Genomic DNA, 17,614 nt, shown 5'->3' with positions numbered 1-17,614 from the left:
ATCAGGTCCATGGGGAACCCTAGTGATCCCTTGTCCTGACGTTTCTGGGTGTACAGGTGGAACACAAATGTACCACCACAGGTGGCCTGAGCCTTCTCTGGCAGAGCCAGATGCTTGTCCTCTGAGCCTTTCGCCTGCAGAGAACACAGGATACGTCCTCAAGCACAGCTGGTGGAAGCCCCATGGTGGGGTGGTGACGTTGGCAACACTTCTCCCCAAAGAAACTTCTTTATAAGTCCTTCCTTTTTCTCTTCTCCCTGGGACCTTTTGAAGTCTCAGCGTGAATCAGATGTTTCAAAGGACAATGGATTCAGTTCTCAGCCATTTCCTTTGTGAATTCCGCCTGTGAGTGTCTCATGTTCACTTTGGTGTCGGTTACTAAGGCAGGAGAGTCTTGCTTAACATCCTGTTGTACTAGAATCCTAGGATTTTGAACAATTTGTCAGATCTCTCTGGAGGTTTAACAAACAGAGGGCGCTGGGCTACCCACCAACAGGCAATAAAACAAAGCCCTTTCTCCCAATAATAGAAAACACTGCAACCACCCATAAAATGATGAAAGATGAAGAAACACTTGGGCTTTCATTTCTGTCTCCTGCTTCTGTTTGTGGTGGTCTTCACCCTGGCTTCTAATTCCCAGGGATGTCCCTGTCCCGCTATTAGGCAGGATCTACTCATGAAAAGCAGGAAGGAAAGCTATTCAGCTGAAGGTGTGCAGAAATTGTAGGCAATAAAGAATTAAGCACCCCTTGGAATGTTCTCTTTTTGTGGAAGCCGTTGAACAGAAAAACTAAGTGGAATAGGTAGAACCTCAAAACTTTTACTTTTAATGAGATAACTCCTGTCTTTTGCTGTTGATCCAAATGACTCATTCATATCTGGTGTTTGAGCTTGGAATTTAGACATAGTTATCCCCCTCTCCTCATTATTCCAAAGGAAGGTTGGCACGGGGGGAAGGGTTTGGGTTTGGAACTCGGATCTGAGTCACCTAAGAGTTCTGTCTTTCATGACCTGTGTGGCTTTGAGTGATTTTCTTACCACCTCTGAACCTAGCTTTGCTTCTCTGTAAAATGTAGGGTTCTAGCACCTCCTTAGAAGGTGGTTGTGAAGATGAGCGTGTCTGGGAGTGCCCTCAGGGTACCTGACCCAGCATAGGGAGGAGCTCAGTGTGGTCCTCTCCTGAGGGAGTTGTGAGAGCATAATGACACGGTACCCATCCTCATGTCCCTTTGTGCTTATGCTCTGTAGCCTTTAGGAAGAAACTTGCTGACCAGAACCACGTTTCTCTCAGCTTTGGCTTTGTCCTCCCTCATCCAGAGGATTGGGCTTGCCCAGAGAAGAGGACCTCCAGACTCTGCCCTCTGACTACATGAGCTTTCTAGACTTGGCCCTTTCAGGAGAAAACTAAGTCAGCGTTGGGCTCCTAGAGAGGGTGGGTGAATGTGAGCTCTCTCAGGTGTCTAAGCTGTCTCCTCCCTCTCTCCATTTGGAGTGGGGTCCAGACATATGCCACTGGGGGCAAAACACACCTCTTGCCCTTACCCCTAATATTTTCTGCAGTCGCTGCCCTCCCCCCTCAATATTTAGGTATGCTATTTTCAGGTTTGCTCTACGCTTCACTGAAAAAATTACTATCCTTTATGTCCACTGGGGCCTTCTGGCTTTGGTCAAACTTGCCATGGAGTTGTAAACCAGGGTTTCTCAAACTTTGATGAGCAATTAGATCTCCTGGGAATCCTGTTAAATGCAGATTCTGATGCCATGAGTCTGGAGAAGGGCTTAGAGTCTGCATTTCTAACAAGCTCCCAGATGGTGCTCAAAATCCATGGACCACACTTTGAGTAGTAAGCGTAGTTCGCTTCTGCCCTGCAGAACCTAGTCAGGGTCAGTGGTGGGGGGTGTGTGAGCACTGAAAGAACTGATCAGGCGTCCATCGAGGTTACCTCACTGACTCTCCAAGGGTATTAACCAGCAATAATGATAAAAATATGGAATAGCTGGTGCACAGAGATGCACTCTAATTGGGCTTGGCAAAAGGTAGGATGGCTTAAGGAGGCTTGGGAGAGTGAATAAGTAGAGACAGCAGTGTAGGCACAAACATAGAAAGCATGGGGTTATCTGAGGATTCTCTAAAGATTCTGCTGTATCCTATTTAGCTTACAGGTCAAAAATAAGACTTGTCTAAGATGAAATTGATCCATTATGTGGTTGTCACTGGAATTCAATCCCACCTATAGAGAAGTCCCTTCATTAACACGAATGTGTGAGTGGAGACTGAGTGGAGATTAGGAGTGGTGAGGGTACCTTTTAAGCACAATTCTAAGCAGAAATTCATGGCAGAGAGATTGCTTGTGAGTGCCATGAGGAAGAAACCTGGAGCCTTTGCTAGCATCTTTTGATTAGATAGCACAAGTTCTAAGAATTTTCAAGGTCAGATATTACTGTAAACGTGAACACGCTGATTGCTTAAGAGTGGAGTCTCTTGTTGAAATCATTACTCAAATGATTAATACTTTAGGCTTGGAACAAGCCTAGCCAGAGCACTAGATGATAAAACACCCGGGTTTTAAAGCTTTCCATTCTTTAGGCTGTACATAAAGAGTGCCTTTAAGGCCCACTCATTCAGGAAGAATGTCACAGCTCAAGAATGCTCATTCACACAAACAGTGGGAGTCAATGACTTATGCTGCCTAATTCGGGAGCAGTTGCCTCCTATGCAAAATGCGCGTCAGGAGCAAACTATAAATATTGGAAGAGTTTTCCCCACAGCTTTTCATTTTTTCTGTTTTATCCAAAGATTCATGACGTCTGGATGAACTAGAGCTCTCTACAGCACTTAGAATTGCCCTCGAACTGGCCGGTTTAGGTTTGGTGTACTTAGGCCAAAGAATGTATGGTGGGGAAATTTCTCCAAATGTTACACATTAAGAAAATATAAAGCCCCCCACTACTTGTTCTTAAGGCCATTGGTCAGGACCCATGTCTTGTCTTGGGAGTGAAAGGACAGAAAATTTTACCTGCTTTTCTGCCTTAAAAACGGAGAAGGGTATGGTTCAGCTACAGACTCATAATAATCATGATAATTAAGATTTATACTTAAATAGCTCTTTTTGTCTCAAGAGTACTAATGTTAATTAATTATGCCTCCTGAAGCTCCTGAGGAGTTGCCAAGCCAATGCTATTATCCTCTTCTGTCGGATGAAGACTCCTTTGTTACAGAAAATGGGAAGAGGCTCCCAGTGCTTCATGGCACAATAATGGTTCATCCAGAAAGAAAACCCAGACGTCCGAACCCCCGACATTTTCAGGCCCCGAGTTCAGCCTGCCATTTAGACAGGGAAGAGGAGAAGGATCTGGAACTCAAAAGGCAGACTGCCTTGAGTTAGAAAACACTGTTGACAAAGCAAGGGCAGTTTATTTGGAAAGAACAAATCTTTTGCTATGCCTTTATCATGTGAAATTCTTTGAAATATTTTTTAAGATCACACTAAAAAGAGTCTGCAAAAAGAATTGCAAGAAAAGTCTTAAAAAAATTTTTTTAGAGCATTAGAGAGAGACTAAAAGCTTAAAGGAAAGAAACAGATGTGTCTCCTGGCCTCCACTATTATTTTTATCTTTAGAGCAGAATGGAAAGTGAACCCTCTGGTCAGGCTACCTATCTTCCCACAGTTTTTTTTTTTTTTTAATCCTACAAATGTGCTTTTCCTTTTACTGTAGAGTTTTACAGTTAAAAAGTCATAAAGATTTTCTCATGAAGATTTATATAAAGTCATAAGATTTACTCACGGGCTATAAATGAGATTAGAAAATGGAAGTAAACAGGTCCTTGCTTGAAGTCATTTAGCATGGAATTAAGGGGATGGCGGAGTGCTTTGGTTTGATATTGTTGAGGGGAGAAAAATGATTTTATCATCCATGTTTAGAAGCCTAAATGCCCAAAGGATCTGTGTCTTGGAGGTGCAGACATGGAACATTGAATACGAAGCTTTGTTTCAGGAGTGTGTGTGTGGTTATAATACAGTTTCCATTGCTCTTTTCACTCGGGGCGTTTCAGATTTCAGGCTGCGCTCTGGACCTTAGTCCTCTTCCCATAATTCCTGACAACATGCCTTGGGTCAAGAATGAGGTACTGACAGAAATAGAAGAATATGTTGCACCCATCTTCTCAGACCATAAAGAGATGCAGTCCTTTTTCCCTCCCCTTGAGTTTTGGTTGACCTTTTGACTTTTTTTGGCCAATAGCAAATGGGAGAAATAACACTGTGTCAGTTCTGAGTCTAGACTTTAGGTTAGCTGGAGATAAACACCAACCTTGGGAAAGAGGTCGTGGAGGATTACGAAGATATGGAGAGAAGCCCAGCCAGCCCCAAGCTGTCCCAGTCATACCAGCCGAGGGGAATGGAGGGAAGGGAAGTCAACTTGGATCTTGCAGTCCCAGCTGGACTGCCCCAGACAGCATCACATGGAGCCCACTAAGCACTGCCCAAATTGAAGAAGTAGGACAAATAAATGATTGTTATTCTTATTGTTTTAGTAAAAAAAAAAAAAAAAAAAAAAAAAAAGCACGAGATACTAGTGAGTATAGCACCTGGAGATGCTCAGCAGACTCTTGAGAAGATAGTACTTGAACATCAGACAAGCAGACATTGGCACTCGTCTGGTTTTGGTTGGTGTAGCTTCTGCTCTTGGGTGAGCTGTGGAGGTAGAGATGGTCTGCTGCTTGTTCAGAATGCCAGTGGGTTAAGGGAGTTCCAGGATGTCTATATTTTATTTTGGAGATTCCCAACATGAAGCGTTAGGTCTTGAGGCCACCTCTGCTACCTCTGTCTGAGATTTCTTACTTAAACAGAGCTACTTGGATAGTCTTCAAGGAAACATAATCCTTCTCAAATCTCCACGACAAGTGCATTACTCAAGTGCATTTGTCTTTCATTCGTTCTCTTTTCACTGGCTTTTCCCCTCCTAGCTCGTGTTTGTCTTTTCTCACTCACCTTTTAATCCTGATTATCTCCAACAGTGGTTCCTACCTTTAGCATATAACGGTACATAATGACTGAATTTAAACTAAGTAAATTATACTTTAAAATGGCAGGGTATCTTCAAAATTTGACTATTGCCAAAAGTCTGAAAAGGAAATGGTGAGTTTTTTTTCCTGTGTCTGCATTTAAAATGATGTTAATAACTACTGTGCTATTGGCGTGTAAACCTCACTGGAGGTTAGCTTGACTGAGAAGTTGCTAGAAGCAAAATAATCTGCTTGATAAGCTGGGGCCAGCTGGAGTAATGTGACCCTGGTTTTTCATAAAGTCCAGGTCTGTGCATCCGTCCACATGGCAGGCCTCCTAAACCTTCGTACAGAAAGAGGCATTTCTTTCTTTCGATGAGCAGGTCCTCGTCAGACATAGTACAGTATGGTAGGGAAGGAAAAAAAACCATTATTGTTCCTCCTACGTTGTCTTTCTGTGAGTTTCATAATCTTGCACTAAATTTGGCTAATCCTGACAATGACAGTGAAATGACAGTACTTCTCATGCATCTGGGACAATGAAACTAGGAAAATATAGTGCTTTTCAGAAAGTGTAGACATGACCTAATGGTTTTGATGGTGAATTTGGTAGAAAAGGCATGCACTAATATGAATCGGAAGTCTGGAAAAGGACCTGTTTTCCAGATTCTGAGCTAACATATTTCCTTTTGATCCTACCCCAAACCCCAGTTTTCTGTACCTGACGTTTGCTAAGTTGAATTGATTCGACATTTTGGATCTTCCTGGGGCTTTGTGTGAGTAATGTGTTTGGGTGTTCCCTTTCTGTGATGAGCCTGAATACACCTGTATGTCAGTCATATTCACTGAAGCCCTTTCACGTGTGTGGTATAGATACATCTGGCTCTGAATCCTGAGTCTTTTTACTTTCTTATGGAATCACATGGTGGCTACATGTGGGGTTGCTGAGAGCATGAGAATAAATCAGGGTGACTGACTGGTCCCAATTTTAGCACTACAAGTCCCATGTCCAGGGAAAGCCCTCATCCTGGACAAATTGCAAGGATTTATTTGGAACTATCCCAGTTTTAAAACTTAAACTCCTTGGCCTCAGGCAATCTTGGTTGGTTGGTTGGTTAATCTAGTACAAATGAGGGTCCACATACTTATATCCAAATACTTTAAAAATATACATCCAGTTAAGGAATTGTTAAATAAGTTCTATCCTCCTACCTTGGCAAATGTATGTTTATAATGACCTGGAAGCCTGGGTCTGAAGATCAAATTCGCAGACTCTTGGAGTTCCAAGCCAGAACATAGTGGTTTTGGTAGAGCTGGTCCCAGCCATGGCCCCTGCCCTGTGCCTCCGGCTACATGGCGAGAGGTATAATGAGAGGGGATAGGTGTGCATGTGGACACCTCAGCCCACCCGCCCTCGCTCAGTCCTCACCCCACCCTTGGGGTCTTGAGTCAGAGGGAGGGAGCTCACACTGATGGTGAGGCCGCCTGGAGCTGACCACTGTAAGGGAGAGGCTGCCTAGTCCCAGAAAGTGTGTGTGGGGCCTGTGTTGAGGGAACTCTGGGTCCCGGGGACCTGGAGTCAGGTCTAGAAGTGAAGAGTAGACTCTAGTGGGCGGATACCTTGCAGATTCAGATGGTAGGTTGAGGGCACAGTGAGAAGGGGATCTGAGTGGTTTCTTCTAAAGTAACAGATTACTGAGCAGTTCAAAGAATGACTTGCTCTCTTGGGATTATAGAACCTTTCCTTCAGCAGGGGTGGAAAATCCTCACCTTGAGGGGACACCATTAGGTCCAGGGACTTTGCAAAGAGAAAGGACTTTCAGGGGGTGAGTGGGTGTCCTGCAAATGATATTCCCAGGGCTGCTCCTGGGATATTCTCCTGCTTTATTCACTGAATTACCCCTCAGCCTGCAGGGCAACTTTCAAGATCCTTCTCAGGAATGTCATATCAGCTACAAATAATTCTGACAATGCATATTAGCATTTTGTAACTCAAAGCTACTTTGAAGTGGTGTTTGAGATTATAAAACTCAAAATTGAAAATGACTGGAATCGATAACTTAGCATGAATTCATCAGAAGTGGCTGCACAGGTTGTGCACTGCACAATTCCAGATGGTTCCATTAACATAGATGATAGTCTTAATGGTGCCCCCTAGAGTTGTACAAAGCATGGACTGCGTGGCAGTATGTAGCATCCCTGAATCGAAGTGCCCAACAATCTACTTAATTTTTCCCCTGCTAAAATAGATATTCTTCTAGTTGAACTGTGTTGAAATTCTAATTTAGCATTAGGACTACTTTTATTTGGTTCTTCATTTAGACTAACCTTGATTCTTCACTGGGGAACACATGAACAGAAACTTGGCTCAAGTTTCACTTATTTTAAGTATTTTTCTGCTAAGAGTTCAGAAATGAAATGAGAACCAAGTAAACTTTATGGTTTACACATTTTACTTTTTCACATGGTATGGTAAGGAAAGACTAAAAGCATAGAAAGTGGCTTTGGAAATTCATTTTGTAATCACTTAAATATTACATCAAAATTTAATTTTAATTCCAAGCAGGCTTTCATATAGACACCTAGTTAGTTCCGAGTGAGGAGTAAGTAGCAAATGTTTTTTGTCACCGGCTCTTTTTGACAGTGATTTTAAAAAGTTAAAAAATTTTTCTTTTTTTGCAAATTCTCTTAGGAATATTTTAAAATGAATATTCTGACCATCTTGGAAACTAAAAACACATCCAAAAAAATTAAATGATATACTCTTGAATTTCTCTGTGATATAACATTTATTTATAATCTCAGTAGAGAAAATACATTTATTTTTCTATGCTGTATTAGGGTAAAAAAAAAAAAAAAGAAAAGGGTTTATTCTGTCGTGGAAATGTCCCTGAAGACCAAGTGGAGAGCAAAATTGTGCTTTAGGTATTATTATCCAGGCTGGTTAATAATGTGTTTGTGAATACAAATGGACCTGCCAAAACATAGTTTGAAAGTAACCCCCAAACCATCAGAGAATAACAAAAGTGGTATAGAAATGATCTGTTTCTGGAATAGAAATACCAAAATTACAATTAAAATGACCAAATGTTTAATAGAAACAGTTTAAAAAAAAGGAAATGGTCATAATCCATTGATTGTTGAATATTTTATTGCTAAAGTGATTTGTAAATTCTGTTTATCCTTTTCTTTCCTTTTTTGGAACAGAGATGGAGGTTGTGGGCTTGGAGAGAGCAACAAGGTTAACATGAAGCAAACCTAGAATTTCAGATTTTATTCCCCTGTCCTATAAAATAGTTTATTCAATTAGAAAACTTTCAATGTATATTTCACCGATTTTAGTGAGTATAAGTTAGTAATTTTTTAACTTCAAATGCATACTTAACAAGATATCTTTGTTTTGTTTTCTTTTTAGGTGCAAACCCAAATTATCCTGATGTAATTTATGAAGGTAACTATCCTGTGGTCTGTATTTTGTATTTTTTTCAAAATGTTTGTCTAAAATGAAATAAAACAATTAAAAGAAGAACTAACTTTAAGCTCAGTTAAATATACACTTCAAGCATGACATAGGCCAAAATAATATTTCAAAAATCATTCAGTATTGATGGCTGTTTTCCCTTGATATTTACAATGCCTGTAAATAACGTTTTCTCTCTCCTGCTTTTTCTTGGAAGTAGTAAATCCATTGTGGTGCAACAGACATTTTGTTTCCATAATTGGGAACTAATTACCTGTTTAAAAGCCATGACTACCAAGAAAAGGGAGGTGTATCAGTTTCTGGCCGTGACAGTAAACCCAATTCAAAATTATGTTTCTTACAAAATGAGGAAGGCTGGCTCACACACAGGAGCCTCAGAGTCAGGGCATATATATGTGTATATATATATATATATATACATATATATATATATATTTTTTAATTACATTTATTTATTTATGGCTGTGTTGGGTCTTCGTTTCTGTGCGAGGGCTTTCTCTAGTTGCGGCGAGCTGGGGCCACTCTTCATCGCGATGCGCAGGCCTCTCACTATCGTGGCCTCTCTTGTTGCAGAGCACAGGCTCCAGACGCGCAGGCTCAGTAGCTGCGGCGCATGGGCCTAGTTGCTCCGTGGCCTGTGGGATCTTCGCAGACCAGGGCTCGAACCCGTGTCCCCTGCATTGGCAGGTGGATTCTCAACCACTGTGCCACCAGGGAAGCCCCAGGGCACGTTTTAAGGTTGGTGAAACCAGCAGCTCAGCCATGTCATCAGGGATCCAAGGGTTTTTTTTTATCTCTGCACTCTCCTGCCCATTGTACTGGCTTCGCTGAAGGCTGGTTTCTCTTACGGTTTTAAGATGAGTCATTCACATTGATGAGAGAAAGGGAAGAGCTTTTGAAGTGTTCCAGAAGAAAGAGAACTTTCCCAGAGACCTCCACCAAGCCCTCCTGTATCTGACTCAAGACTCAGTTGGATTATGGTCCATTTTTGCCTCCAGTACTGAGAAGAGGGCTGGATTACCCTTGACTAATTAGACCCACCCCTGGAGTTTTGATCAGCTTCCCTAGAGGATATGCTTGATCCCCTTGAATAAAATGGGGTTCTCTTAGGAATGTGGAAAGGGAGAAGCCAAAAGATTCACTATATTAGCTTACCAAATATCTTATCTTTACTTTGCTATTTTAATTGAATCCCAGGGCTGTTTTACTAGGTATGAAAATCCATCTTCAACAGTTTTCAAACCACCTTCATGACCAGGAGGCTTCCGTTTGGGGAAGTGGCAGGCTAAATTTCAAGACTTGGCTTGAAATTTAAGATTGATTAAAACTTACATTGATTAAAAAGATACATTTATATATTTATTCTATAAAATCTATTCTTTAATTTTATATATACACCTTGACAAATGTGTATATTTATAATATAAATATAGTTTATAATTTTAATATAAAACAATTCTCTGTATGTTTATTGTACGTGTGTATATTTAACTTGAGCTAATTTTAACTAGGGAATTACATTGTCTTTACCTGCTTTATGCATGTTAAGCCATCTTTCCTCCAAGCTGTGGTTTGGATAATTCTGTGCATGTGATTTGTGTATTTTTATTTTTATTTGTTCTGATATGGCTTAAAGAAAGAGTATGTCAAATTGTGTCACAGAGAAATATGTTTGAATTGTGATTTTCAGTTTTAAAATTATGTTTTGGACTCCTTTCCAATAACTTTTAAGACTCTAAAAATGTCATCTTTCCATTGGTCTCAGGTCACACTTTGGATCTTTGGGCTACAATGTCATGATATTAAACTATAGATACTTTAGTGGTTTAACTTTGCATGAGTAGCTGGATATAATATGAAGAGGGAAAATAAGCAAATAAATGATATCACCTACTGTTTGATTGAAATATTAAAAAGTTCTAATATATTCAAAATGAAAATGGTGAGAATGTAGTTTTGCAGTTAAAGATAAAACAGCTACAGATAGAAAATATATGCTTTTTCTGTTAATTTTCATTCACATTCAAAGGAACACTCTGCTAATAAAATTATAATTTAAATTGGTTGCCCTGAGGCCAGCTTGATAATTCTACCAAGGGAAGATTAGCTAGGGCTTACTTAATGAGTTTGTTTGTTCAGGATGGAAATTGAAGGCACCGTACCTATTTAGAATAAAAATACAAAAATTTATAAACAACGTGGTCTGCAATAAGTTTACCAAAAACTTTTTATGACTTTTACATGTAATATTGTTAATAAAAACTTTGCCTACAAAAAACTCATTTACTTATATCCTGATCCCTGTAGACTAAAATTGATTCAGAAGAGCAACTACATTTGAGAACTGAGAGCATACCCTCACAATTCTAAATGATGTATTGGTGAAGTTCCCTATACATTAATTCTGAAACTGATATATTGGCAATTCAGAACTCTTCAAAAAAGTTTAGATGTGGACCCAAGTTCCCTATTGGTGCCGATTCCACATTCTACCTTGAGTGCTTCTGCCTTGGAAATCAGAGCTGCTGATTTCAAGCCTGGTTCATGTCTAGGCTCTGTTGCCTTCTTGCCAGTTGACTTTAGACTAGTCACTTAACATCCCTTAGCTCTCATTCTGCAGCTGAAAAAATTGTGGTTAGACTCGATTTCCACAGACCCTTCCAGGTCTATAAATCTGACTCTTACATGATCGATTCTCTTTTGTACTTTCATTAAATACTTTATCAAAAAAGGAATATATTCTTATGTGCAAAGAAAAATCCTAGACCTGGCTTGGAATTTGACCAAACAAAGCAATGATGTAAAGATCTGGGCTGAACATAATTTTGGCATCGCACAGTCCTAACGCTGCAATGGATTTAACCCAACGGCAGGTCACGCTTCTCCCCAGCCACGCTGTCAGTGGTTTGGAATCTTGTAATTTGTCTTGCTTTATTCTGGGTTGTACTGTGGCCTCATGTTTGTTGGCAGCCTAATGACAACTTCATACTTCCTTCTTTTTCCCCTTTCTCCAATTTAAGATTATGGGACTGCGGCAAATGACATTGGGGACACCACGAACAGAAGTAATGAAATCCCTTCCACAGATGTTGCTGACAAAACCGGTCGGGAACATCTCTCGGTGAGTGGGATACTTAAGTGTTGCGTAGAATGGTTCTGAGCATTTTGGATGCTTGAATGTTGGAGGAATGGAGCTGCTTCAGTGTGAGTCTTTCAACAAAACATTTTTATTGTTCAGCTATAAATAGAGTGTTGAAGTGTGGAGGAACTAATGGGAAGGTTTAAGAGAGTGATAAAGGTACCATATAGCCTCTGACCTACTGCTGGTGATTCCTGTTTTAAATATCTGTCCTTTAAAAGATTATTACTAGAAGAGCAAGAAACCAGCTTTCTCATTCAGGGACATGTGGAGTTCTTTCTGTCTCCACACCTGTCTCCTTAAATATTTTAATAAAAAATTCAGTGCCCACCAAACGTAAGGAATCCATTAGGTTCTGGAGGGACTGGCCGTGGGGGGATATAAATGTATGAATGAGACACATATCTGTCCCTTTGGAGCTTACACTTAAGTCAGAGACCTGAGACATGAATATTAGTACCTAAATTACAAACAGAGGCTGAGCAAGGCAATGCGAGAGAGTGAAGGAGAGGGGCAGGCGCCCTGTTCCTTCCTGCTGGGAGAGCCAGAGGAGTCTTTGTGGGACAGGTGGCCTTTTCCACGGCCTATGCAGAATGCCTGGGATTTGGACATAGCGGAAACAAAGGGGAGGGCGTTTTGGGTGTGTGAGCCTGAGCCTGCAGTCTGGAAGCATTCTTGCTTGGAAGGTAAGGCATATGAGGGAGGGCAGTCTGAGGCAGGGCCATGAGGTCTTGAACCACAGTGCCAGGTAGTTAGCTTTATGGCGCAGGGAGGAGCATCGAAGGGGGCATGAGTGAGCAGCAGGGCTGCATCTCCCCAGGACTGTGTGGCGGGGCTGGTCTGTCAGCTGCTCAGGTCAAAACCCAGCAGATTCCTCCATTCTTTTCTTTTCCTTCTTGTCTTGTGTGCCCAGTCTAACATCCCATGAGTTCTGCCTCCTTGTAAACTGCCAGCCCATCCATATCTCCCCACCTCCCCGGCCTCAGCCACAGGCTAACCCAGAGGCTGGCAAACTATGGCCCTCGGGCCAAGTCTGGCTTATGCCTGTTTGGGGGCAGTCTGCAGGCTAAGAATAGTTCTTACATTTTTAAGTGGTTTGAAAAAAAAAATCAAAAGAAGGGTGACATTTTGTGACAAATGAAAATTTTATGAAATTCACATGTCAGTGTCCATAAATAAAGTTTTATTGGAACACAGTCATGCCTATTTACATATCATCTGTGGCTCCTTTTGTGCTACAGGGGCATGTGGAGTAGTTGCAGCAAAGTCTGTATGGCCTGCAATGCTGGAAATATTTACCATCTGGCCCTTTGCCGAGAAAGTTTGCCACAATTGCTTGTTCCTGGATGACTGCCACAGCCTCCTACCTTGTCCCCCCTCCCACTCTTGTGATCTTCTGGCCTTTCTCCATATAGCAGCCCGAGTGACTTTTTTTAATAAGTTTTTTATTTTATAAGTTTCATCTGTACTACCTTGTGATCCAACATCTGAATATACTACAAAGTGATCATCCCCACAAGTCTAGTTAGTATCCATCACCAAACAGTTGACCTCATTTACCCATTTTGCCCACCCCCAGCTCCCTTCCTTTCTGGTAACCACTAATCTGATCTCTGTATCTATGAGCTGTTTCTATTTTGTTTTCTTTGTTTGCTTGTTTTTTTTTGTTTTTGTTTTTTGATTCTACAAATGAGTGAGATCATATGGTATTTGTCTTTCTCTGTATGACTTATTTCAGTTAACATAATACCTTCAAGGTCCATCTACGTTGTCACAAATGGCAGGATTTCACTGTTTTTAATGGCTGAGTAATATTCCATTGTGTATATATACCACATCTTCTTTATCCATTTGTCTATTGATGGACACTTAGGTTGTTACCACATCTTGGCTATTGTAAATAGTGCTGCATTGAACATACAGGTGCATATATCCTTTTGAATTAGTGTTTTCATGTTCTTGTATAAATAGCCAGAAGTGGAATAGCTGGGTCATGTGGTAGTTCTATTTTTAAGTTTTTCAGGAATCTCCATACTGTTTTACATAGTGACTGCACTAATTTACAGCTGCACCAATAGTGTATGAGGATTCCCTTTTCTCAGCATCCTTGACAACATTTGTTATTTCTTGCTTTTCAATAATAGCCATACTAACAGGTGTGAGGTGATATCTCATTGCGGTTCTGATTTGCATTTCCCTAATAATTAGTGATGTTGAACATCTTTTCATGTGCTTATTGGCCATCTGTATGTCTTTGGAAAAATGTCTATTCAGATCTCCTGCACATTTTTAATCTGGTTGTTTGTTTTTCTATTGTTGAGTTTTATGAATTCTTTATATATTTTGGATCTTAACCCCTTATCAGATATGTGATTTGCAAATATCTTCTTCCACTCAGGAGGTTGAATTTTTATTTTGATAATGGTTTCCGTCACTGTGCAGAGCTTTTTAGTTTGATGTAGTACCATTTGTTTATTTTTGCTTTTGTTTCCCTTGCCTTTGGATTCAGATCCACAAAAACATTGTTAAAACTAATGTCAATGAGGTTACTGCCTGTTTTCCTCTAAGAATTTTATGGTTTCAGGTCTTACATTAAAATCTTTAATCCATTTTGAGTTAATTTTTGTGTGTAGCATGAGATAGTGGTCTAGTTTCATTCTTTTGCATATGGCTGTCCAGTTTTCCCTGCACCATTTATTGAAGAGACTATCCCTTTTCCATTGTATGTTCTTTGCTCCTTTGTTGTAAATTAATTGTCCATATACATATGGGTTTATTTCTGGGTTCTCACTGCTGTTCTCTTGATCTGTGTGTCTGTTTTTGTGCCAGTACTATATTGTTTTGATTATTATAGTTTTGTAGTACAGTTTGAAATCAAGGAGTGAGATACCTCCAGCTTTGTTCTTCTTTCTCATGATAGTTTTGGCTATTCGGGTTCTTTAGTGGTACTATTCAAATTTTAGGATTATTTGTCCTAGGTCTATGAGATATGTTATTGGAATTTTGATAGGGATTACACTGAATCTGTAGATTACTTTGGATACTATGGACATTTTAACAATATTAATTCTTCCAGTTCATGAATATGGAATATCTTTCCACTTATTTGTGTCTTTTTCAATTTCTTTCATCAGGGTCTAATAGTTTTCAATGTGTTGGTCTTTCACTTTTGGTTAAATTTATTCCTAGGTATTTTATTCTTTTGGTGCAATTATAAATGGGATTATTTTCTTAATTTTTCTTTCTGATAGATCATTATTAGTGTACCATACATTTTATCATGTCGTCTGAAAATCATGACAGTTTTAGTTCCTCCTTTCTGATTTGGATGCCTTTTACTTCTTTTTCTTGCTTAATTTCTATGACTAGGACTTCCAACCCTATGTTGACTGAAAGTGGTAACAGTGGGCATCCTTGTCTTCATCCTGATCTTAGAGGAAAAGCTTTCTGCTTTTCACCACTGAGTATGATGTTAGCTGTGGGTTTGTCATATATGGCCTTTATTATGTTGAAGTATGTTCCCTCTGTACCCACTTTGTTGAGTTGTTATCATAAGTGGATGTTGAATTTTGTCAGGTGCTTTTTCTTCATTTATTGAGGTGATCATGTGATTGTTTACCCTTCATTTTGTTAATGTTATGTATCACATTGATTGATTTGCAGATATTGAACCATCCTTGGATCTCTGGAATAAATTATATTTCATTGTGGTGTATGATCTTTTTAATGCATTATTGGATATGTTTTGCTAATATTCATTGAGGATTTTTGCATCTGTGTTCATCAGGAATATTAGCTGGTAATTCCCTCTTTTTTTGTGGTGTCCTTGTCTGGTTTTGGTATCAGGAAAATGCTAGCTTTGTAGAATGTGACTGGAAGGCTTCCTTCCTCTTCAATTTTCTGGAAGAATTTGAGAAGGATAGGTCTTAAATATTATTGGAATGTTTTGTAGAATTTGCCATTGAAGCCCTTTTGTCCTGGGCTTTTGTTTGTTGAGAGAATTTTTATTGCTGTTTCAATTCCCTTACTAGTAATTTGTCTATTCAGATTTTCTTTTTCTACATAATTCAGTCTTGGAAAATTGTGTTTCTAGGAGTTTATCCATTTGTTCTAGGTTGTCCAATTTTTTGGCAAATAATTGTTTATGATAATCTCTTATGATCCTTTGTTTTTCTATGGTGTCATTGTTATTTCTCCTCTTTCATTTCTGATTTTATATATGAGCCCTCTCTCTTTTTTATTAGTCTAGCTAAAGTTCTATTGATTTTGTTTATTTTTTTAAAGAACCAGCTCTTAGTTTTATTGATCTTTTCTACTTTTCAGTCTTTATTTTTTTCTGCTCTGATTTTTATTATTTCCTTCCTTGTACTAATAATGGGCTTCATTTGTTATTCTTTTTCTAGTTCCTTTAGGTGTAAAGTTAGACTGCTTATTTGGGATTTTTCTAGTGTCTTGAAGTTGGCCTGTATTGCTATGAACTTCCCTCTCGTAACCACTTTTGCTGCATTCCAAAGATTTTGGTATGTTGTATTTCTGTTTTTATTCATTGCTATGTATTTTTTTTTAATTTCTCCTTTTATTTCTTCAAAGACCCATTGGTTGTTTAGTAGCATGTTGCTTAATCTTCACCTTTTTGTAGTTTTTCCCATTTTTTTCTTGTGATTGATTTCCAGTTTCATACAATTGTCAGTGGAGAAGATGCTTGATATGATTTTAATCCTCTTGCATTTATTAAGACTTGTTTAGTGACCTAACATGTGATCTATCTTGGAGAATCTTCCATTTGCACTTGAGAAGAATGTATATCTACTGCTTTTGGGTGGAATGTTCTGTGTATGTCCAGTAACATCATCTGGTATGTGTCAAAGTCTGATGTTTCCTTATTAATTTTCTGTTTGGATAATCTATCCATTGGTGTAAGTGGGGTGTTAAAGTCCCCTACTATTATTGCATTACTCTCAATTTCTCCCTTTAAGTACATTAATATTTGCTCTGTGTATCTTGGTGCTCCTGCGTTGGGTGCATATACATTTGTAAATGTTATATCTTCTTGCTGGATTGACCCCTTTATCATTATATAATGCCCTTTGTCTTTTATTACTGTGTTTGTTTTGTCTATTATTCCAGCTTTCTTTACATTTCCATTTGCCTGGAATATCTTTTTCAATCTCTTCATTTTCAGTCTTTGTGTATTCTTTCTTCTGAAGTGAGTATCTTGTAGGCAACATATAGACCATGCTTTTTTATCTGTTCAGTTGCTCTTTTAATTGGTGAATTTTGTTCATTTACATTTAAAGTAATTATTGACCACTATGTATTGCTGTCATTTTGGTAGTTGTTTTATGGCTGTCTTTGTAGTTCTTTTCTGTTCCTTTCTTATTCTCTTTCTCTCTTACCTTGTGTTTTGGTGGTTTTCTTTAGTGTTATGTTTAGATTCCCTCATCATTTTTTTTCCTGGATTTACTATAAGTTTTTCCCTTGTGATTACTATGAGGTTCACATATAACATCCTATGTAAGTAGTAGCCTATTTTAAGTTGGTAGCAACTTAAATTTGAACACATTCCAAAACATTATCTTTTTTACTCCCCATTCCCACATTTTATACTTGTGATGGCACAAGTGGAGGCTTTGTTCCTCTAGTTTTCAGGTCCCTTTCTGAGGGAATTATTTCATATTTAGTTGAAAGATTTGCTATGTCCATGGTAGGAGATGAGTTTAGGATCTTCTTACACCACCCTTGAACCTTCTCCCTTGAGTGACCACTCTTTTATTATCATTCTCAGAGTCTTCCCAATGCATTGTAATAAAACAACTCATCATGGTGGTTGACAGGGCCCTACATGTCTTGACCTTGTCTGTCTCTCTGACTTCATCTCCATACTCTCTTCACTGTTTACCAGCTATCTTTTTAAAATACTCTCTTGCATGCTCCAGGCTTACTCTTGTCTCACAGCCTTCATATTTGCCGTTCCTTCTAGAAGGTATGC

At 39.2% G+C, this 17,614-nt stretch overlaps 1 protein-coding gene across 6 annotated transcripts in view; it reads left to right on the top strand.

Moving 5' to 3' along the window:
* NTRK2 (neurotrophic receptor tyrosine kinase 2) overlaps positions 1-17,614 on the top strand; it is a 381,797-nt gene that overhangs the window by 78,479 nt on the left and 285,704 nt on the right. For all 6 annotated transcript variants that reach the window (XM_060101678.1, XM_060101680.1, XM_060101679.1 and 3 more), the window contains exons 12-13: positions 8,421-8,456; positions 11,507-11,607. In XM_060101678.1, coding sequence (XP_059957661.1) covers positions 8,421-8,456; positions 11,507-11,607 — 137 coding nt within the window. The remainder of the gene's footprint in view (positions 1-8,420; positions 8,457-11,506; positions 11,608-17,614) is intronic.

This window comes from Mesoplodon densirostris, chromosome 6 (genome assembly GCF_025265405.1).
Source record: "Mesoplodon densirostris isolate mMesDen1 chromosome 6, mMesDen1 primary haplotype, whole genome shotgun sequence".
Taxonomy (NCBI): domain Eukaryota; kingdom Metazoa; phylum Chordata; class Mammalia; order Artiodactyla; family Ziphiidae; genus Mesoplodon; species Mesoplodon densirostris.
This window is presented reverse-complemented; position numbering and strand designations above follow the sequence as displayed.